We start from the raw sequence: 24830 nt of genomic DNA, 5'->3' as shown, positions 1-24830 counted from the left end.
GCTTGATAGAGAGACAGGTGCTCAAATGTATTTTTTGTAATCACGTCGTCTCTGTCGTTGTCTTGCCTTTTGATAGTAGCTTTAGACTACCATTTCAATATGTGTCCCCTTCTCATTCCTTTCGTCTTTAAAAAGACTGTATGGAAATGCAAAACTAAAGTTACTATTCTTAACTCACAGTTAGTAGTATCCTTGATAAAAATGACAGCATAGTTTGAACAGCTATAGTTTCTATAGCATCAATATACTAAAAATTGAAGGCCTATATTTTTTGAAAATAAGAAATGTTAAATTATTCTTTTTAGAATAGTTTGTATAACATTTTGTTGAATCAACCTTTGACCCCTTCCCTAACAATGGAAGAACAGGTTTATCTTGGGTAATTAGAACCAAAGGATAGCCCTAAGTCTTGGCCATTTAATCTTACCCCATACCCAAATATTTTGACTGGGGCTAATAGCAAGCATGGTCTTGATTGATATGAGTTCTGCTCTGGCAGGCAGGAAGGTGAGCAGCTCCGGGTGCTGCCTGCTGCTCACCTTTGTGTCCTTGCCTTTAGATGTGGAGTTGTCAGCAGTTTGCAATCAGATGTCTATGTCTGGACTCCTTCTCTGTGCATATCATGACAACAGTTTCAAAAGGAAAGCTAGAAGAGCGTGTTACCTTCTTCTTCATAAATTAGAAAATAAAACCAGTATTAGAAGAAAATAGGTATCAGCATGCTGAAAAATTGAAATCAAATCGAACAAACACAGTGACTATATGGTTTCAGCACAGTGACCCTGAGATTTTGTTCAGATGGCAGTTTTGATTAGAAATATTGCCTTTTCCCCCTATTGGGGATTTCTGGACCTTTTTTTTTTTTTTTTTTTTCTTCAAACCTTCACACAGTGTAATCGATAATCCCTTTAGGGGCACTTGATTAAGAATGCAATTCATTTGAAACCGAGGTAGGATGTTTTCAATGCCAAGTACAGTATGGCTTGCTCCTCACCTTTGCAATTCCTATTTATAATTTGATCAACCTTTTGGTTTTATTTTCCATATGAGAATTATTTATGGTGTATCTAGTGTTCCTTCTGGAGCATTGGCTGAGTATGCAAAGGGAAGAGTGCCACCTACTGAGTCACCAATAGGCACCTACTTCTTAGTACCTGGATTAGCCTGCAGAGCAAGAAGGAGCCTGCCCCATTTTGGCAGCGGCAACCAATGAGTATAGAGTTGCTAAGAGAACATTTGATCAGAAAGTGAAATCGTCCTATGATGTCTTTAAGATAAGTTTCTTCTACAAATAGGGATATGAGTTTGCAAATGCAGAGACCAGAAGTTTATCGAGATTTTGTCTGGGTCAAATAGTATCTGTAAACTAAGATGTAGCATTAGGAAATGTATTTATCTAATTATCTTAAGAGTAAAATGCTGTCTTTTTTCTTGCTGGGGGCTATTTTAGCTTGGCTTTTCATTGAAAGCATTTTTGCCTTGGATTAATAAGTAAGTCGCTTGATGTTATGCACATTTAAGTAGTCAATCTAATCTTAATCCACATTAGTTTCTTCCAAAACATCAAAATGTACAAAAAAAAAAAATGAGCAGGCTGTAAGCTTTCCAAGTATGTTTGTCTCTGCTGGTATCCGCATTGAGGGACTTGTAGAAAGAAGGTAAGGACGTCAGAGGAAGGGATGCCTCTGGTGGTTTGAAACACAGTTCAGTTGGCTCTCATAAATTGAGCAGTAAGCATCGTATATGGTGATAAAAGTGGCATAGGCTAGGCTTTATATACTCATTATTCATTTAGTTTGTCTTTTTCAATTAAAGCCAAGTCTATCTTTTTCATTCCACTGAGTTTACATTTCTTTTTCAATCACATTCTGAACATATTACAATAGCTGCCACCCAGCAGTGGGTGGATATAGTGTAAATCTCAGACTAATGTGTTACTCACTGTGACTTCTTTGAAAATGTGTGGTGAAAAGATTTTGATTAGATAAGTCTAAAGTGGTTGAAAGATGGCAGGCTTATCTTTCAACAGCTCAGCTTTTTTATCAAAATAAACCAGTTAGCTTGTAAAGCCAGTTTTGAAAATTTTGTAGCTGATTGGATTATGGAACTCAGCTACGCTTCACCTATGGCACTCTGTGATCTGTGTTCCTTCACGGCTCTTTGCATGGTTAAGAAGCCCACAGTTGAGCTGTAACATGGGAAAGTGCAAGGTAATCCAGGGGAAGCCATTGACTAGAACAATCAATACCTTTTCAATTAGCCATTTTTCCAACTGTGGGTATTTGGTTCCATTGATGTGCATATGCCCATTTTAATTGATGTTTATATTTTCTTCATTTCCTCATAACGGTTCATTCCCTGGTTTAACAGAAAAGAAAGTGTAGTTTTGTTCTGATGACAGCTGAAAGTGTAGGCTTAAAGTTCACACATTAAGTTGGGTGACAAACAGCTCAAAGGACACAAAGTAAAATCTGGTTCACACTATCAGGTAGGAAAACATATGGAATTAAGTAGTAAAGCCATTTGGGGTGCCAGGATTGGTTTTTACAGTTATTTTATTGATCTGGGACTTAGCAAATGGTGGTGGATTCATCTCAGTTCTTGCTTTCTCCCATTGGCAGATTCAGGCCATCCCAGAGGATGTGTGTAGGTGGACAGAAGAGGTTTCTAACCTTAGTGGCCGGTTCTCCAGGCTGCAGGTCTTATTCTAGGCTGTTCGGTTGGGGGTGGGGGTGAGAGCAGGTGCTGAGTTCTCACTGCCTCTTGGAGGAGTTTATTGTTGGAAGAGTTGTGTTCTTGTACCTTTTTACTATCTGATCTCCATGGAAGTTGGTAGAAAGCATAGTGTGTGTGTGTGTGTGTGTGTGTGTGTGTGTGTGTGTGTGAGAGAGAGAGAGAGAGAGAGAGAGAGAGAGAGAGAGAGAGACTCACTCACTCTAGAGGAAGGAAGACAGGGTGACATTTTTTCTAGGGGTTCCTATGTACAAAGGAAAAGAATGGAAGTACCATTCAGTGGGTGGGGTGTTAAGTGCTTGCCTCTTAGGGGTTAGATATCTGCTGAGTGGCCCCTGAGTTAACTGCTTAAGGATTGTTGAGCCAGAACACGTCATCTTTTAATTTTGTCTTTAGACCTTAACATTTATGCACAGAGCAGTTGAAAATCTGAGTTTCCAGCTGCCGTGCCCCAGATCTTTACAGCTGTTCCCACTGGAAGGCTTACTCTTGACAAAGTTAAGGTGTAACTCGAGCAAGCATTACCACCACGTGTACTTTCGCTGCTGGGATAACCTTTTCCCGTTGCTAACTTGCGCTTGGAGGCCCATGCAAGTCGGGGTGATTCTGCTGTTAGATGCAGGCTGTGGTGCCCTGCAGCCCTCGAGGCTGCCAAGAGACCGGGACCATAGGATCTTTTGCTTTGGTGGCATCCTCTTTCCCAGGCTTTATTAAGCAGTAGCCAGTAGCTTCTCCCATCCTGCTTTTCCGTGGCTGTGGCTGGCGCCGGTGGGTAAAATAAAACCTCACCCTCAGAGAAAAAGGGAGTCTCAGTCCCTGGGCCCAATGGCCAGTCTGCACAGGCTGACCTTTTCTTGTAGTCAGATTACCACGTTTCCCCGAATTACAGGCCGAAAGGAGTCAGCGAAATCTGCATATGAACAGAAGGACACGACCCCTGAAGGAAGGTAAAAGGGGCCACAGCGGCTGGCTAGCTCACCGCGGCAGGCTACTTTACCATTTGCAGGGCTATTTAGAGCACAATAAAAAGCTTCAAATCTCTTTTCCAACCAGCCAGAGGAGCGCTTGATTTACCCAAGAGTTTTATTGCTGGCTTTTGAAATATTACTCTGGCTTTGAGGTACAAAGCCACAGATCCAGCCCCATTTGTCTGGCGTAGCTGCCCCAAGCTTAGCACCCTGCGCCCAGCTCTCCGCTCCCAGCTACATGGACAAGAACCCCGAGGTTGAAGGCTGGCTGGGTTTGGACTGGTTTCTGGGGGCAAGTCTAGGGCACCCCAGGACAACCTGGTCCCTGCTCCGACGCGGGCAAAGGCGCCGGGGAGCAGTGTTGTCGTCGGCGAGCTGCGCAGCACCGCTGTCGCTGCCAGGACAGGCGAGCGTGTTCCATCCGTTAGATCTGACGCAGTGTATATTTTAAGAACACCCTAGACTTCAAAAGCTTAAATACTAACCAGATCTGTGGGCAACCAACAAACCAGATTATTGCAGCCTTTCCCAGCTAAAGTTCTTGTTAAACACCACCACCAGCAAAGCAATTTCTTCTCTGCATCTCTTTGGAGAATTATCAAAAAAGCCAGTGTTTGGAAAATCCTTCTAAATTCTTTTAAGCCTTTTTCTAGGAAAAAGCTTGGGAATAAATACATTAAAAAGAGTATAGATGTTTTCCATATTTAGTCCTCCTCTCAAGAAATGTGGATTTTCCCCTCTACTCTTTCAACAAATGTTTTCTCAAAATAGAGGAGGCATGGGTTCTTCAGAACATACTGGGAAGATTTTAGCAAACAGCACATAGAGCATGCAGCCTTTTTGTTGTTTTCTGTTTTTACAAAACTGAAAAGACCCTTTAAAGAAATAACTTGGGCAGTAATTCGTTCTGTTATTGCTTCCGGAGATAGAAAATAGATCCAGTTTGTTTAAACTGGGATTGCATAATGAAAATGTAAAATAGGCAATTAAATACTCGTGGAAGGGGGAATTAAAGGCAAACATTGTGTGAAAATAACATTAAGCAGACTGTTCACCAGTCTATGTGCCCCTGAGTCTTGCAAGTATAGGGCGAGCTTTGGAGAACTAGCAGCAGTAGCCTGCTACCCTTGGTCTACCTTTTCAAAACAGTTGCTCTGTGGGTACTAGGGAAGCCAATGATCTTCTTCCAGCTAACGTATGCTTGTATAAAGGAGGCTGTCTCCTGTGGGCAGAAACTGCTGCTTCAAGTTTTACTGTTTTGAATCCACTTGAGACATTGTCCCATGTACACTGACCTCTGATGATGCCTCCTTTCTCCTTAATTTAGGGGCCACAGAAGGAAAGAGGAGCCAGGACATTTTGCTTTCATTTCGATACTTACTCTTAACATATATGTTGTTAGTGGGCGTCAAACTAGAAGTTATTTAAGAGATTGTTTCGTGTTTTAATTTTATTTTTCCCCTTGTAATTATTGGTTTAGCAAAAAAAAAATATGCACTTATTATGAATCTGTAACAGCTTAATCTATATTCCTAATTGGAGCAAAAATACTTTTTGTAATCAAGAATTTAAAATTGATTGCATTCTATTCTATATATTAGGTTTTAAATGGTTCATCATAAATACAGTTGAGAGTACTGCACTTTTCATTACTTATGTGTAATATTATGTTTTGAATTTTTTTTACCAATGTAAATTAAGAGACAAAGTAGTTAGATAAAAAGAAAGTAAAACACACATCTTTCCAGTACAAAATGTGGGTGATTTGTAGACAGGTTTAAGATTTTTAATATAATTCTCTATGATATTTTAAAGTGAGCCATGAAATTCTGAAAATAAAATATGTGTAAGCTATCCAGAATTTCATGAACAGTAGGAGCAGACGTCTAGGAATCAAACAAGGACTTCTTGAAATTTTACAGGAGAGAGAATTAGCCAACAAGATATTTAAGAGTTTTAAAATTTTAGAAGAGATTATGAGAAATGTTATAGGATGCCATAGAAATCTATTTCCTAGACACTATGTTTTTAAATAATAGAGGAACTCATTTTTCACTTCGTTATTTAAATAGTATTCCAGTGGCTAGAAGCAGGGTGGGAAGCAAGGGCTCACAGAACCACATAACTGGTTGTCTTTTGACTGGCGGGAGCCAGCATGTATGTGTGGGGCAGGTAGCAAGGAGGAGGGTCTGATGTAAGAATTTGGCTAGAAAGGAAGGGATTTCTTTTTTCCTTTAAGTATTAGATAGTATGTGTTCCTGAAAGTGGATTATACTGGGAAAAGCAAACTCTTCTCAAAGATGTCAGCTCATCTTTATAAAATATGGCAAATGAGTTGTCCTTATAGCAACTTAAAAATAATTATAGAACGATCGCAGCACATGTATAAAAGCTTTCCACTTGCCTTATAGAAGAGATTTTGTTTTACGGGGCACTGTAGTTTGTTAAAACTTGTGTGCTTCTTCCTAGTTTAATGATGCCAAACACCCAAATAGCATTTGCTGTGCAAAGCATCAGTAGAATATACAGATTTTATTAGCTAAGTGGTGAGCAGATTTGTTCAACTTAGTTTTTGGAACATACTTCAACTGTTATGCTTTGGACTGATAAATAACTAGCACAGATATTAACACTTAAGTGTAGAAATAATCATTGACATATTTGTCTTCACAAAAATGGCTTTTTTTTTCTATAATTTGTATCCTGTTTTTATATTTCATGGTTTAGATGTTGAAGCATTTGTAGCAGACACACTGAAAGGGGAAAATTTATCCAAGAAAGCAAAGGAAAAGAGAGAATCTCTCATTAAGAAGATAAAAGATGTAAAGTCTATGTAAGTCACTGCCTTTTTATTACTAATTTCTTACTCAGAAATAACTCTAATTAATGTTTATTATGGAGTTAAATTTTATGTGCTGATTTTATTAATGTTAAGTATTTTTAAAGGACAGAATATATCTCCACTGTAATAGTTTTAAACACAGATAAAATACTCTTTTTGTTTATAGTTATATACTTTTTCCAAGTATGTTAGCAAAATGCTGTGTTTATTTGAGCATCTGAGGACATATTTGAGGATTTTACTACCCATCAGACCTTGAAAAAGAAAATCTTTTAAATTGTTACTGCATTAAATAAACAAATGTAATATATTATAGATATTAAAGATATATGTTCTACAATTAGATCTTTTTTAAATTATCTCTTTTTCATATTTAAATCTTTAAAAATGCATGTATTATAAATTCCTAAGCCTCTTGGAATTGCCATTTCAGGACAGAAATAGTCTTTTATCTAGATGTATATTTATAATATAGATTTTGAATTTGAATTATTGTCACTAATTAGACCTTGCTTTGATTTTTCAACCACATTTAAATGTTTTATTTTCTTTATTTTGCAGCTATCTTCAGGAATTTCAAGACAAAGGTAAATTTTAAATCTGAAATGATTTTCTTTTGTGGGGGGATTTTCAATAGGGTAATCTAACATTCTGAAATTTTATAATTGGAATAAAAAATTTAATTTCCATACTATGTGTTTAGACCTTCAAGATGAGGGTGCTAGCTCCCCCTGCTGAGAGGAATATTAAGAAGCAGATCTAGACTGCTACGTATTTCATAGACTTAGGTGTTTGTTAGAACAATCTAAGTACAGGCATGTACCTGCAGTTGCACACGGAGGAGTCAGGCGTGAACCTGCAGTTGCTGCACTCAGAATCAGGTGTGAACCTGCTGTTGCTGCACAGAGTCAGGTGTGTACCTGCAGTAGCTGCACTCAGAGTCAGGTGTGTACCTGCAGTAGCTGCACTCACAGTCAGGTGTGTACCTGCAGTTGCTGCACTCAGAGTCAGGTGTGAACCTGCAGTTGCTGCACTCAGAGTCAGGTGTGAACCTGTAGTTGTTGCACTCAGAGTCAGGTGTGAACCTGCAGTTGCTGCACTCAGAGTCAGGTGTGAACCTGCAGTTGCTGCACTCAGAGTCAGGTGTGAACCTGCAGTTGCTGCACTCAGAGTCAGGTGTTAACCTGCAGTTGCTGCACTCAGAGTCAGGTGTGAACCTACAGTTGCTGCACTCAGAGTCAGGTGTGAACCTGCAGTTGCTGCACTCAAAGTCAGGTGTGAACCTACAGTTGCTGCACTCAGAGTCTGGTGTGAACCTGCAGTTACTGCACACAGAGTCAGGTGTGAACCTGCAGTTGCTGCACTCAGAGTCAGGTGTGAACCTGCAGTTGCTGCACTCACAGTCAGATGTGAACCTGCAGTTGCTGTACTCAGAATTAGGTGTGAACCTGCAGTTGCTGCACTCACAGTCAGGTGTGAACCTGCAGTTGCTGTAGAGTCAGGTGTGAACCTGCAGTTGCTGCACTCACAGTCAGGTGTGAACCTGCAGTTGCTGCACTCAGAGTCAGGTGTGAACCTGCAGTTGTTGCACACAGAGTCAGGTGTGAATCTGCAGTTGCTGCACTCACAGTCAGGTGTGAACCTGCAGTTGCTGTACTCAGAGTCAGGTGTCCCTGCTGTTGCACAGAGTACTTAGATGAAGCAGAGATGGGCTGTCACCCATTGCTGAGTTACACCACAGAGGTGGTTTTATGGGGGTGTAGATGGACTGCAGCTGGGTGATCTTGATTCATGCTTGTGTGGCACAGGTGATGGGACATGCTAGGATTTACACAGGCTAGAAGGCACTCCACCACTGAGCTATGTCCCTACCCCTTAGGTCATGTTTTTAAAGGATGAATAAAAATAGTTATAAATTTTATTTGATAGCATGAATAATATGTTTTCAAATGCTGATTTTTATTTTGGTTCTTTTGATTTGAATACATGTGTACTTTAGGACATTTCTAGAGATGGGAATTTCATTTCATTGTTTTTGAAATATATGGGCGTGCAGGTAAGGTGGCAGTTGTCCTTTAGATCTGAGAGGCTGTTGACTGAAAGGCTGGAGTCTCAGGTACTCCATATTTCCAGTTCTTTGAGAGGGCCTGAGTACTGTCCTTATTCCCGTGGTGCTAGCTCACAGGTCATGACCTTCCTCTATGGATGGTAGGATACACTGTGAGGTCGGTTAATCAGTGGAATAGTTTCTGAGTGTGGGTGAAAAGAGTGCTGTACCTTCTTACCAGGTGGGTCCTCATCATAACTCCTCTGTGAGGTGACTGGAAGTGAGAGGAAAGCCACAGCTCTAGGACACCAAGCTCTTAGACACCATGTCTATGGCATTGGCTTGTCAGGATCCATGTGAGCCAAGTGGGCTGGAAGAGGATTTGCCGTACTGAGATGTTTTAAACATGATAAAAGCTAAGCGCAGGAAAATGACTCCTTTCTAGTACTTACAGTTCTGTGCTACAAGGAATCTTGGACCGTGGACTTAATTCTGTTGCATTTACTTAGGTGACTACAAAAATGAGTTTATTCATTTTAATCATGGTTTTTTTTTTAAATATAATGTGTTATTTGTGAAGAAATAACAGATACCAGATCTTAACTCTTCTTAAAAAGTGTGTTTTGCTGCACTGATTATTTATTGAGCTCTCATTGTAGCTTCATTATTTGTACATTAAAACATTTTCAGCTAAGAAGGCATGATAATGGGAAGCCGTTGTATAACTGCATGTTGTTCAGTAATAGTGTAGGGGCTTTCCCTTTGGGATTCTGTTTTAGAACTTGTTCAGGTGTATGGATATTAAAATTACATTACTGAGACACATTCTTTGTCTCCAAAGAGAATGGAAGTTTATATAGTATTTGATAGAAATTGAAAAATGAGCTTAGAAGAAGAGTTCAAATAATGTGGAATTCAGAGATTTCTCCATAATCATTTTCCTCTAAATAAGTCATTTGCAGCTCAGTCCTGCTGTATTGAGTTAACTAATCACCAAGACTGCCTGCACAAAGTAAGCCCGTGGATAAATTAGATATATACCTTGGAGAAATATGAGAAGCTGAGTAATTTTATGCCATCACACACTCACAATATATTCAGCTTTGTTCTAAAAGGACTGTTTTGTAGCTTACTAGGACTAGGAAAGGACTTAGATAGACTTAATAGGTGCAAAGTGGTTACCCAGCGAGCATCTTCTTTAAAAGGTCTCTATGTTGAATGAATTCAGTTCTAGGTTCCCATCACTGTTGCTGTAGAATCACAGTGAAGTGAGCAGAAATTCACTTTGTACTCTTGTTTTCCATCCTTTGTTATTAAGTCAGTGCTAGGTTAATTTTAATATCATTATTGTGAGAAAGAGGTTCAGGTAGAGAGTTCTTAAACAAAATGAATAAATTGAGATTTACTCATTTATAACTGTAGTTATTAATTTCTGTAATGTTCACAGGTGTCCGTTTCCTTCTTATGGACCTTTTTCATTTCTCCCCCTACACCATAGACAATCTCCCATCTTGGGATTCACCAAAGCCAAGTTTACAGGTTGAAGTGTTCAGTCTTTAAAATGAGTTAAATTGATATGATAGTTGCAATCTTAAACTGTATAGATCTTAGAAGATTTCCTTTGGTATTTCTGCATTTTGTGAGAATACCTTACTTTGCTACAGTGGCTTTTCAATGATTTATATTTATTTCCAAAATGAAGATACTGTTTTAAAACTTCCCTTCCTATTTATTTGATTTTTTAAGGTTCTTATATAATTGAGCATAGATTTCCCATTGAATAGATCTGTCAAGTTGTTAACTTCAGAATAATTATCAGTTGTTTATATAAATGCCTTAATTTTTATTAAGAAATATTTGGTCTAGGCAGAACATAGTTTGCTTGGTATAGTCCCGTTATTCAGTAGAAACACTGCCAATTCATCTAGAATAAAAAAGGCCTCTCTGTAACTGTGGACCTCTTGAGCAAGACAGATAACTGATGCAAGTTTCTTAGTTACAATATGTCCTGATACTATCAAGTGTTCTGAACCCTAACCCTGTAGGTTCAAGGTCTCTACACATTGAAATTCTGCTGTATGATTAAAATTTTTTGTTGAGACAGGGTCTCTCATTTTAGCCCAGGCCAGCCTCTAGCTCAGGATTACAGACGTACACCACCATACCCTTAACACATAATTATTTTTTAATTGTTCTCCATCATGGGTCTCTTAAAGATTCTTAAAATAGTTATTTTTGCAGTTTACACAATACTATTTTTGTAAAGACTGTTAGTTATTGAGCATTAGCTAGAATTTTCTAATGCATATTGGGTCCATGACAAATAGTTATACTCTAGTTAAATCTTTGCCTTGTATTAGTCTCAGTAATGATTTAGACATTACTTCCTTTATAGATTTATTGAAATAAGATAATGCAACCCATAGCAGATGCTCAGTAAGTACTGCCCCGTGTGTGTTCCCCAGTGTAACTTTGTCAAGAGGGTTGAAGTTAATCTCCATTCTGAAGCTCAGTTTTGAAAGAAAATTTTAGAAGTCTTTAAGTCATTAAAAGAAGTAGATTTTAAATGAGACACCATTTCAAGAGAATGTTTTTCAACCCTGTGATCTCTAGTGTCTGGCTTTTTTCTTTCCCTGTGCTGGGCAGCCTAGGCATGTACTTAGCCTAGAGCCCGCAGTGCTGGCCAGCATCTAGCTCTGAAAGGTGACTGTTTCAGGTGCTGAAGCTCTGATGCTCTCACTTTTTCCTTGAGAGTTCCTTTTCCCTCTAATTGTGAAACAATGTAATAGATTTTGCCCTTAAGACTCTATCAGTATTGTTAAATATGCACAGATTTATTTAGAAAGCAATTTCCTTTCACCTTCTCATTCGTATTATCTAAGCTTATTAATTGACCACTTTTTAAAAATAGCAAGACTGTTAGGTAAGAGGGTACATTTAGTGTGTCCTAGTGGACTCTTCCGAATAATGGGAGAGTCAGTCTTTGGGTTCAATTTCCTTTTCTTTAACCTCCCTAACATAGTATATTTGCAATCGGAAGTTAACTCCATAATGAAATCTGAGCAAATTAAACTAAAGGAGTCCCATCCCACCACCTCCTCCCTCCTCACGCTTGTTAAAGCATGTTTGAGATAATGGGGCCTGTAATGGTAGAAGCCTATTTCCAAGGTAGTCCCAGAAAAATGATGGCCTTATTTCGAATCTCTGCCTCAGTTTGGTGTGAGTTGTGTTTGTTATTTGTTGGCTGTAAGTTGGCCTTCTAAGAATGAGAGGAAAATCTTACTGTGCCATTTGGTGGTTTAAAGACTGAGCTTCTCTCAAGAAATTACTGAGCGATGCATAATTCTGTATGTTTAGCTGTGTATTATCACTTGAGAAATCACATTGGTTCAATAAACTGACAGAGAATTAGAAATCAATTTGTTTTCATTTGGAGTTATCTCTCCAAATTTTGTCCTTGATGTACTTTGTGAGGGAAAGATTATTCTATAAGCTGTATTTTAGTTGTTATTTTCTTTAACAGCTGTACATATTTATGTAGTACAAGTGATATTTCAATATGTATGTGAGATAGGCTCTAAGTTTTAGGTATATTTGGCTAATTATCGAGTTATATTTAAAATAGGATTGTTTTTGACAAAATAGGCGATAAATTGGGCAGACTGCCTTCAGTGGTGGTGGAGAGTGTGACTGTGCAGTTGCTGTTGGCCGCATCTGTAGGCATTTAAGAAAATGGTAATTGATTGTAAGCCATGTGAAAAGGGATGGCTAGCAGTATTATAAATTTCAAAGTAGTTATCAGGGACCTATGCTGCTGTGGTACAATTAAGCCTTGAAGTTACCACTAAAATGCAGGGAAGGGATGCCTTGGATCATTGTCTTTTAGATGGTTAACTTTGTATCGTTAATTAAACTTTCGAAAGTTGTGGGATAAATCAAATGCTTTTCTAGGGAAACAAGAAACAGTATTAATGAGCAACAACCCCATAATTATCCTTGTGAGTACATAACAGGGACACATTCATGTCTTTTCTTTGCGCAATAACTTTTACAAAGAAGTATTTTTAAACTGATCATTAATTTTATGACCACAGAAATGAGATGCAAAATTTATGCTGTTGTCATTGGCACAGGCTCAAGGCACCACGGACATTATGTGTGATGGTAATAGAATGGCTGCCAACTAATGACTCTGCAGACATTACATTCGAGGATGCTCTTCTTTTAGATGTCTGATTAGTCTGTGATGCTTTCAATTATGTCTGTAAATTGTATTGGATACATTTACCTGATGCCCATTGTTGATTGGAGTTCAGTATTTTATTACATAAATACACATTGCACATTTTCCTTTTAATTTATAGAAGCCTTTGCAGGTATAGCTATAGATACTTAGCCCTGGGGAAGAAAGATGCTGTGTGCTACTCAACAGTGACCCCTGTGTTCAGTTGCAGAGCCTCAGAAGAAAACAGCTTTCCCCTTTCCTGGCTGGGGACATGGCTGGAAGACAAAATCAGTGGGTAAAGAGATGGCTCCTCGGTGCAATAAAGCCGTGCTGAGAGTTGTGTTCTCTCAACTCATGCAGCCTTAAAAAAGGAATGCTCCCCACACAGATACTGTATAGATTCCTGGACATTTGGAGCAGGTCATGGGCAAGAGGGGATGTGGGCCAGTAGTTAATTTAGCTCGTCTTTGATAAATACAAATATCCCACTGACTTAGTATAATCAACTCCTTCAGTCAATCTCAGATCTTATAATAAGTAAACTGAAGACAGTTTCATTTTCATATATAATCCAAAAAGTGTTTAAAAAAAAAAAACAAAACCAGAGAGGTCTTCAACATCTTGGTGACAGATTTTTATAGAATAAATTTTCTTACATCAAATGTTATTGATGTTTTGATTTTTATAACCTTGGTTATATATAGCATGTATATATGATATAATATGGCCACATGTATATATTAAAATAAACAATAGACATATCAAAAGTTAAACTATTGATTTTTAAAACTTTAAAAAAGTTTTCATTTATCTCGTCATTTCCATATAGAATGTGAGGATTAAGCCTCAGTGTCTGAGTTCGTTTCAATGGATTACTCAGCTTTATTGTTCCTGTAGTTATAACATCTGATATCCCGAATGCTAAGTTCTGGTAATGTGTATGAAGTAACCTGACACCTTAAACATTCAGCAAGGAATTTATTTATTATTTATTTACTTTTTTTTTAGTGTGTATTGTGAAGTGTCCTTAGAAAATTGATATAACAGTTCTTACTTATTAAAAATAGGGCATAGCAACCAAAAGTAACTGAGAATTCTGTGATCTGTACTATATATCCCATCTATTATCACAGCATGTTCAAAATATTTTAGTAGCATTTTCTGAGGCTCCTTTTAATGTTTGTAATGAGTACTTTCTTCAGAAAAGAGATATTTTAATGTTCTGGAAGGTACTTTGAACATTCTGAGAAAGATGAGCTCTGAAGAGTTAGTAGCATCTACATGCATTTTTTTTTTTTTTTAATTTTAACTGGGGAAGAGATATTGCCAGATTTAGTGTATCAGTGACAGAATTGAGATGAGATAGCCATCTTATTCTGTTCTTTAGGAGGGATGTCACCATCTCTACAAAGTTTTTGAGGATAAGGATGATGGTTGCTCACGAAATAACAAAATCATAAGGAAATAGAAATTAACAATTAGTTCTTAAATTATGTAGACAATATTGTCTTGAAAGAAGCAATCTCTATTTAAAATGTGCAGGAAAATAGGCGGCAACCATCAAATGTATGGCAGAGGACATACACACATCCCATCGGATGGATGTCAGAGGACACACACATCCCATTGGATGGATGTCAGAGGACACACACATCCCATTGGATGGATGTCAGAGGACACACATACATCCCATTGGATGGATGTCAGAGGACACACACATCCCATTGGATAGATAGAGAATGCATACATCCCCATCAGATGCATGTCAGAGGATGCACACATCCTTTTGGCAAAATTTCTTTCAAGCGATAACAGATAATTTCAGTTGTTAACAAATAGCACACAGTTAAGGATATGTTTTGCTGTGTTGTTGAATTCATAAGAAAAATGATTATTTATAAATGGGCTTAAGAAATAGCTAATTCATTTTTTAAAAAAGTATTAAGATACTTTTTAATCCCCCCCCCCCCCCCCCCCGCCACACAAGCTTTTTTCGTAGGAATTAAATATGTAAAGCAAGCAGATAAACAAACTCCCTACAAACCAACCTAGGATTTGGGAGTCAAATAGGAAACAGGCTACCTACCACATGAAAACAGTGGCTTATATACCACTACGTGAGAATGGAAAGGGTTTGTAGATTATTGTGTTTGAATTTAGAGGGATTATATGAATCTTAAGGCATTTTCCCCTTAATGAATTCCTGCTCTGGAAAATGTAACTATTTTTAATCTAATATAATCCTGTGGTGACTTTTAATGAAAACAGTGTTCATGTGGCTTTACATAGTCAATTTCTCATTACAATTTTTCAAATTATTGAGGAGGTAAAGGGGATTACTTGAATTATTTTCTCTGTTATGCTCTCTGCTTTTCAGTTTCTGTTAGATTACTTTGTCTTGTTTATTTTTTTGTTTTGTTTTTTGAATGTGTAGAAACCTTCTTGATCTTGGGTCTTTTTGGGTCTCAAGTAAGCATTTGTCTGCTGACCTTTAAACTTAATTGCTAAGTCATCTCTATTATGATGCATATAAAATAAAGTCAGGCCTGGTTTACATAGTTAAAAAATAGTTTGGTTTTTTTCCTGTTTCAGTGACTAAATTTAATGGCCAAACTGACTTGCATTATTTTCAGTGGGCAAATCATAAAAGGCATTTCTCTGATTCATTTACAGGTGATGCTGAGGAGGGGGATGAATATGATGATCCTTTTGCTGGGCCTCCAGACACTATTTCCTTAGCCTCAGAACGCTACGATAAAGATGATGATGGCCCCTCTGATGGTATGTGATGCTCCACCATAGAATATACCTCTTGGCACTGTCATATGTAACTGCTGCGTGAAGAGGGAGTGGGCTTATCAGAAAGTATAGGCCTGGGGACCCTCACCTCTAACAGAACCTTTTCAGGAACAGAAGAGCTCTCTCTAGTGGTCCTCGGCAGGCTTCTTAAGTGTGTGGTTGCTTCCTTCTTTTTTAAAGGAAATTCTCGTAACTAGAATTTTCAGGCAAGTACTGGTATTGTTACAGGAAGTTCTTAGCAACAGTTTGTTGGTTAATTTAATATTATCAGATTCTTGCTTAATATTTGATTGTGCCCCTTAATGATTTCTTTGTATTATTTATTGTATAAATAATGAAAAAGATATTTGGTGTACTTTTTCTTAAAACTTCATACAAAATGAGTTCATAAAATATTATGTCAATTATTTCAACATTGCCTTCTCATATTGAGACAGGTTTTTTCCTTATTAAATGCCTTTTTTTCTACACATTTTCAGTTTTCTGATTACCACTTAAAGTTGTCCCATATTACACAATACAATAATAGTACAGTGTATTCTCTTAATTGAATTAGTAATAGAGTTGATTATTTATATCTTAGTGATTTTTACAAATCTATAGACTGTTGTCAGAGTTGTGAATCTTATTTTTAGGATACAGCAAGTGTCTCCTTTTTGACAGCCAGACAAGTGAATCTGTACTCTGGAAAGCTCGTAAGAGTGAACTATAGTTATAAATTAACGCGTACCAGTGCATTAGCTATGCATATTAATTTGTGCCACTCATAGTTTCACATAGACATAGAAATGAAGGATGTCTTTTGCCACATATGATGATCAAACTGTGCAGTTCCGTCTCTAAGTACAATTGCTGAATGAAAATGTGCTTCCTGCATCAGAACACTCCACATTCTGTGTGATCCAGATCATTCCCTTTGGAAACATAAATTGCTTTTATGGGGTATAAAATTATGTCTATTGCAGAACAGGGATAAGTCAATTGCATGCATAAGTGATAAACATTCTAACCACTGACTCAGAACAAAACAATCTTTTTTTTTTTTTATATCCAGAACTTTGTCCAATGTGTAGCAGTGATAATTGTATCCATTTTCTGTTAACTTTTACAGTGAATTTCTGCTTTAAAAGGAAGGAGTATTTTTTTGTCTTCTGTCTTTTACAAAAATGCATGTTTCTCGTCACCCACGCTTGCTGTCTATAACTAAACATAACCCTTGCCATCCTCTTCTTTAGCATTTTATAATTGATGAAATAATGTTTTCAGGCAAAATAACAAGTTATTATTTAAGTTGTACTGTTTTAAGACTGATTACAACGATTTGTTTTGCTTCTCTGTAAAATATATGTATGTGTGTGTGTGTATGCATGTATATATGTGTCTATACACATACAGAGATAGAACATTTATATTCAAAAGAATAAACATACATTGACTTGACTGTATTCATCAAGTACATTTATCAAATTTTCAAAATGAGCACAAATATTTTAATGTGTAGAGACCATTATCTTGAATATAAAAAACCCTGCAACATAAAAAAATAATTCAACAGTTAAATGTTATATGATCCAGAAATAGCCTAATGAATTTTAGAGAAGTGAATTGTTATTAAATCATAGAAAATTTTATGATTATTGTTTTTTTTTTCTTAAGAATAAATGATTTGGGGGGGGGGCTGGTAAGATGGCTCAGCAAGCCTGAAAACCTGAGTTCTATCCCCAGGACTCACATGTTTGAAAGAGAAAACCAATTCCCACAAGTTCATCTCTGACCTCCTCATGAGTACTGTGGTACATGCATCTACCACTCCCATCAATAAATAAATGTAAAACAAATTTTAAAAAAATTTATGTGTTTTCAAAATCAAAATATAGAATAAAGAAATTGATATGAAAAACTTGTTAAAAGATATTTAATGGCATGTTTATATGTAGTGCCAGTTTTTATGTTAAATATCTGTGCTTATTCCTTAGTGCTGAAGCAGTTCTTAAGCAGATTAGACATTCTACTTGTATTATGATTCATTTTGATATATTAGTAGTAGTAGGATTGTAGCAGCTTTGTATTTTCTTGGAACATGATAGGTTAGTTTTCAGACAGTTACTGGACATTTCCTCCAACATATCATCACATTAGTTTGCTTTTCGCAGCTTAGATTTTTGTCTGTGTTCTCTGTGATTTGTGGAGTATAATTTCCTTCCCTATGATCAGTCTAATTACAAAAGTGCATTTAACAGTAACTATAACTAGTCCAGCCTTTGTCAAGTCAGGTTGTTAGTCTGTCCTTTTGACTTTTACCTTATGACAGGCACTAGCAGTATCTGAATGTTGATGAATTAGAAACTCTAAGCATGATAATGTATTTTTCATAGAGTTAATATAATTTTCAAGGTATTGCAAAGGTCAAACCTGCACATCTCTGTGAAGTCTGCCTTTCCCTTTAATATTTCTTCTTCTCTGTTCCTCTGGTTCAAAAGTTCACCCAGTTCCCAAATGGCCACCTAATTTTCCAGTTATTCCCTCAAGCCATATGTGTTTTGGTTTCTTTATGGTTTATTAGGTACTGTAGGAAAGTAGCATAAGTTATATCTTCTAATGAAATTCAAGCACACTTCAGTGATGCTTCGACTTGATTGCTGATAGCAATTAAATCACAGCCACGGAGAATAACGTACAGTCTCACCAAGTCCAGACACCCTGTCGACACCGAATGGGGGAAACAGACAAAAACATCTTCAAGCCCTGCCAGACATGCTGTTTCCAGCCTGCCTGCTTTTATTTTGTTGTTGTTGTTTGGTTGGATTTTTTTTTTTAATTGGCCAGCTGCCTGATGGATAGCTAAATCATAACTTGCTGCGTGCTAACAGGCAGAGTTCACATGTGGGTTATTGAGAGCTGATAAAGGGCTAGATGGGGTTTTGATTTTCGCATTGGACCTTGGTACACCAGATTAATGGAATTTCAATGAGAGACCAGAGAAGCCACAGCGTTGTCAGAGAAACAGATGGAGATGCTATAGTCACGTCTGCTCATTAATACTAGCTTCGTGAAAGGTGCTCTCTCCTCTATACAAACGAGTTGATATAATTGATTTTTGAGTGGTACATTGAAAAAAAAACACCTTATTGATGACTAGACTTGTAACATAAATAGTGACAGATTTTTATATAGTTTGTAACACAAAAATGTACTTTGTGATTTTTTTCTTCTCTCTCTTTGGCAACACTTTTTATTTTTATTTTTTAAAAAGAGAAATATATCTTGAGACCAGCAGCTAAAAAGGAGGAAATGCCATACTGAAAAAGAATAGCTGGCTATGTTTTATTTCTAAAGGATTGCATGGCTGCTGTTAGAGCTGCGTTTTGATATGGTAACATTCAAAAGAAAGCAGTTTCTTTTTATTAGCTTTGTGTCTTTCTTTCTCTGGAAGATCAAGGACACAAGTTAATGACTGTTTTGGTATCATTGTAGATAACTCTTACAAGTTTTATGCTAATCCTGTGGCTGGAGATACATTGGGGTGCTAATGTATCCATTCAGTGATCAGATAAAATTAGAGACAATTAGCCAGTGGAAAGCTCAAAGATACTCTTTATTGCACACACAGTGCAGTGTCTGGGCACTGACACGGTACATGCTCGGTCGTTGTTAGTCACTGTGCAATGACATGAGTTTCCATTTGCTTTTATTTTCGTTGTTTGTGAAGGACACCTCTAACCTACAGCATCGCAGCACATCTCTGAGGTGAGGTGAAAGAATCCACTAGGCTGGAAGATGTATATTGGCTCTGCTTGTCAATGCTAGGTCGAAGGATCCCCGTGGACATTTGTTACAAATCTGAGTCAGGGCTAGACCATAATCGCTTCATGGATAAGAATCTGGAACCGCTGGGGTGAGAAGTAGGGGAGCTAAAGTGAAGCGGAAGTAGAGAAGAGGCTTGTGTGGCTCTTCTTAGTTAGACTTCCCAGCAGATAGGTTATGGAGAGCTCTGGGCATTGGCAGAGACACACACACACTCACATGCACTGGTATTTGTCTAGGAAGGGATCATTCCTTAAAGCGTGGGGATTAAGAAAAAGGCTAAGCTATTTTAATCATAATTTATGATCGCAAATAACATTTTTCTTCTTTTTTTATATACCTTCCCTTAAGAAACTAGTATATAAAAATTTGGATTTGTAAAAATTTATACTACTTGTTCCAAAAGACTACTTAAAAAATGATGGTCTGGGCCAGCAAGATGGCTCAGTGGTTAAGGTGCTTGCTGCCAAGGCTGGTTATCTGAGTTTGATCCTAGGGACCCACATGGTGGAAGGAGACAGCTCATTGCTGTAAGTTGTTCTCTGACCTCCTCACAGGTGCTGTGGCACATGCTCTGTACACGCCTGGCCCCATGGTCCCACATCTGTTTATAAAATAATCATTCAGAGGCTTAATATTATTTACAACTGTATGGCCTATGGCAGGTCTCTTGCTAGCTAGCTCTTACGACTTAACCCATTTCTATTTATTTATAAGTTGCCATGTGGCTGTGGCTCACCAGTACTTTCACATCTAGCTTCTCCTGGCGTCTGGCATCTCTTCCACCTCCGCCTTTCTCTTTTCTCTCTCTCTCCTTGGATTTCCCGCCTGCCTCTAAGCTGCCTTGCCATAGGCCAAAGCAGCTTATTTATTAACTAATGGGAACAACATATATCCACAGCGTACAGAAAGACATCCCATAACAAGATGTGTATAAATAATGAACTTTCACATCTATCTAACATGGGCTTAGAGGTAAACCCATCTACATGCACACCGTAAGTTGTATGATGCTTTTGAGGAAGACTTTTTTTTCCACATGTAAAATCAGTTGTAAAAGTCAAGCAGTAGTTGCTTTACTGTTCTCAGGGTGTTACTAGACTATGAAACAATGTTTGTAACTTAGAAGAAATTCAAAGTAACTATTTAGGTGCTTTTTTTTAACCACAGTACATGTGCTTTTGATATCTAAAATTGTATTTTTCATGATTCTAAGAACTCATTGATCAATCGGGGATTGAACCCAGGACTTTGAGTGTGGGACTAGCATTGTTTGTCTTTGAGAGTTTCACTTTCCACTTGAACCTATCCTGTGTATGTAATGATATTAATATTTTATATGTTTAAAATTTTGTTCTTTCAATATTCTAAATTACTAGCTTGTATTGTTTTTTAGCAATGTAGGAACAATGATTACTTTAGTTATTTCTCTTACATGTCTAGAACAATTTAAAGTATTGGTAGAAGGGAAGAGACTATAGTTTGGATATACATTTTTATAGGACATTGTTAAATAGAGGGCATAATTCTGTTTAAAAAATATTTATTTGTGTCTATTTAGTGTGGAGGCCAGAGGACAACTTGTGGGAATTGGCTCTCTCCTTCTACTATGTGGGTCTCAGGGATTGAACTCTGGTCATCAGCACTGGAAGCAATATCCCTACCCATTGAGCCTTCTTCCCTGCCCTAGAGGACATCTTTTTAACCCTAAAGATATAGATTGTGTGATTGGGGTTGAGAGCACACAGATGTGTAATATTTTTTGGTACACACACACACACACACACACACACACACACACACACAGTGGGTAAAAACAAATGGCAGTAAGAACCAGTTTTCTCCAGGTTGGGGAGATGTCCAGTGATTAAGCACTTGCCACACAAGCATGTGGACAGGAATTTGGATCCCCACAATTCTTCTAAATGCTAGATGGGTGTGGTAGCCTGCCTGTACTTCCAGCCTTGGAAGGAAGGCAGAGATGAGATCCTCAGAGCAAGCTCCTGACAAGACTAATCTCTAAGCACTGAGCTTTGGGTTGCTTTAGAGATTTTGGATAAGGTAGAAGAGTGAAGAAAGGTGATTCCTGATATTAACATTGAGCACGCACACACACACACACACACACACACACAATAAAAAAAGGAAAAAGTAATTTTTCTAAGTTTTTGTGCTATTTAATGGGAACACATTATCAAACTAAAACAAAGTGGGTGAATGATTATAGCAAAATAAATTAAGTAAGAAAGATCTCAAAGTTAGAAAGCTCAGCATTACCAAAAAATTCATTTTTAATTCAACAAATAAACAGTGATTTGCACTATACATGAAGAAAGGAACAAGATATTTGGATAAGACAACAAAGGAATCAAAGATGAAGAAAATAAAGTTCTTATTTAAAAAATATAATTGAGATGGGAAGAGATGATAATCACCTAAAATAATGCCATTGACAATGCAGATTAAGGAAGAATGCAAAGATAGTAAATACTATTTGTTAACAATATTCCATTGATTTGATCTATACCAAGGCAAGTAATTGCTTCCATTGATTTCACCTTCTAGTCTGTTGACTGGATTAGTCATACATTTTCAGTATCATGGCAGATAAACCCAAGTATAAACTTGATGCCTGAACTGTGTACAGAGGCCTTATGATTCAGTGACTTTCTTGGGGTCTTGAAGTCTGCTGGTGACAGTGGGAAGAGACACCGAGAGGAACATTTGTAGTCAAAGTTGGGAAACCAGGTTTCATAGGCAGGATGGTCCCATGGTCAGGCACATGTCACTTGGCTGATGGGTCTTTCCTTTCTGGTTGTGCAATGAAGTGTGTAGAGTGAGAGCTTGCTTTAGGAGTCCCTGGAGCACCAGATGCTTGTGTCCACATTGCAGAATTAGTAACTGGTGTAGCAGTGGGGGGATTTGCCTGCAGAAAATGGGCTATATGGGTGGTAACTTGAGGTGAGGTTGAAGAGGAGGCAGTAGCGGAGATCTTAAGGTAGGCCACGGCTTCCTGGAAGAGCTGAATGGCCAGTTAAAGAGTTTGCCTTTGATTTGGTGGTCATGAAGATAACCCAGAAATAATCTGTTGCTATGATGAGTGCAAATGCCAGTGATAGTGTCTTGGCAATATCAAATACATGTTGAATTAAGTCAAAGAACTATCTAACAGCAAGCTCACTTTGCTACATTATTTCTTTTTCATCTTAACAACACCTTTATGGGATAGATATTACTATTACTATCTAGCAGTCAAGGGAACAGGGAAAGGGAGTTATGTGATTTGCCCAAAGCCTTGTGCTGAGCAGCAGACTAGAATTCGAATTCATGTTGGTTTGACAACAAAGTCATGTATGTTTGCACAACCATCCCACTTTCTTCTTCCCTGGTGAGGCTGCTGCTGTACTTGTTTTAGGGGTAATGGTGGAGAGCCAGAGGAGAGGCGTGCACATTTGCTGAAGGAGAGGGATTTTCCTGTCTGTATGTACTCAGTGTGTCTCCAGCAGAGATCCTATAGCAGTGTCACCTAGGCATTTGGATCCTAGTCTACTGATTCTGGAGCAGCTCTTGAACTGTATCCTTAGGTGTTTGTCTTAGTTAGGGTGTCTATTGCTGTAAAGAGAAACCGTGACCGTGGCAGCTCTTACAAAGGAGAACATTTAATTGAGGCTGGCTTACAGTTCAGAAGTTTAGTCCATTATCACCATGGCAGGAAGCTTGGCAGTGTGCAGGCAGACATGGTGCTGGAGAGGTAGCTGAGAGTTCTACATCTGTATCTCTAGGCAGCAGGAAGTGAGAGAGGCACTGGGCCTGGCTTGAGCATCTGAAACCTCAAAGCCCATCCCCAGTGACACACTTCCTCCCACAAGGCCACACCTACTCCACCAAGGCCATGCCTCCTGAAATTGCCCTCCCTATGAGCCTGTGGGGGCCATTTTCGTTCAGACCACCAGTGTTGTACAGGTATTTATTATTTTGATCTTCGTCATTGAGAAGAAGTGCAGTTGCACTTGGAGAGGCTTCATGTATGTGTGTGATCAGGCATCTCTGTGCACCCGCCTACCTCTGCTCCCAGCATTTTTCTGGTCACTTGAACCCTTAGAGAAAAGCTGTGCTTCTTTAGCTGCATAAAGCAGCTTCCCCAAGGCTGCTGGACTACTGCCCTTTCCCTCATTTTGAGATAAGGTCTCACTATGTCGCTCAGGCTGGCCTTGAACTCATGATCCCCCTGCCTCTGTTTCCCAAGTTCTAGGATTGCTGGGAAGTGCTACTATGCCTGGTGTAGTTGGTCCAGTTTTGAATCGCTGTTCGAGTGCCTCTTTTCTCTCTAGTGAACTTCTCTGTTAAGAATGTGTGCTAGGTTCTGATCTGTAGCTCTGGGCATGTTTGCATTTAACTGTACATGTTAAGCTAAGGGAGGATTGCATGATTTAAAGCAGATTGAGAAATAAGTCAGGTCTTTCTACCAGACTCTTTCATCGAGACCTTCCCCTCTTTTTAACCTGACAAAAAACTGGGGAGTGTTGGGCAGGGGGAGATAGATGATAGATAGATAGGATGGATGGATGGATGGATGGATAGATGATGGATGGATGGATAGATAGATAGATTGTAGGTAGATAGACAGACAGACAGATTGTTGGTAGGTAGGTAGGTAGATAGATAGATAGATAGACAGATTGTCAGTAGATAGATAGATAGATAGATAGATTGATTGATTCTGGTCTAGGTATCTTGACCTGGACTTTAGCACATGGTGGCAGACTTCTCTTTTGGTTTTTGTGTACCATGCTCCTCACAAAATTAAGTAAAGAACAAAGAGAAGGGTGTACCATACAAAACAGAGCTTTTTCTGCCTTAACCCTCCCTAAATTTATACTCCAGGGGGAGTGTTTTTCATGGAGCCTTCTGCAGGCCGCCCTAATAGCTTCAGACATTACATTTACAGTTCTGTTTGACTCCCACTATGAGGAATGATTCTTTAGGACTTTATCTTCTGCCTCCCATTTTCTTCTTCTTCTTGTTTTGTTATTTTATTCTTGATCCAGTCTGTGTAGACCACACTAACCAAAACATCATAGACATCCTTCTGTCTCTGCCTCTGAAGTGCTGATAAGTTAAATGGATGTTTTTTAAAGATCAATCCACGTGAGTCTGTCTAATGGGTAATAGGGATTTATTAAGATATAAGTTGAGGAAATACACTCATGAATGCAGAACCGAGTAAACAGCTGAAGTTGTCTCTGTTCTGTATGGGAACAAAGGCACCTGGCCCTCTGATTACACACACATGACCCATCTCCCTTCCCTTTTAAGAGGTCATGGATGAGACAAGAAGCACCACCTCTTCATGCCATCACTTCCCTCAAAGTCTGAAAAGGTTTTGGTTGCAGCCCTGCTGTGATGTGGCCC

At 38.2% G+C, this 24830-nt stretch overlaps 1 protein-coding gene across 1 annotated transcript in view; it reads left to right on the top strand.

Moving 5' to 3' along the window:
* Skap2 (src kinase associated phosphoprotein 2) overlaps positions 1–24830 on the top strand; it is a 155694-nt gene that overhangs the window by 2439 nt on the left and 128425 nt on the right. The window contains exons 2-4 of the mRNA XM_036182949.1: positions 6429–6534; positions 7105–7130; positions 15489–15596. Of these exons, the coding sequence (XP_036038842.1) occupies positions 6429–6534; positions 7105–7130; positions 15489–15596 (240 nt within the window). The remainder of the gene's footprint in view (positions 1–6428; positions 6535–7104; positions 7131–15488; positions 15597–24830) is intronic.

Source organism: Onychomys torridus, chromosome 3 (assembly GCF_903995425.1).
Source record: "Onychomys torridus chromosome 3, mOncTor1.1, whole genome shotgun sequence".
Lineage (NCBI taxonomy): Eukaryota > Metazoa > Chordata > Mammalia > Rodentia > Cricetidae > Onychomys > Onychomys torridus.
The sequence above is the reverse complement of the archived record's forward strand: the minus strand, read 5'-3'. Positions and strand labels throughout refer to the sequence as shown.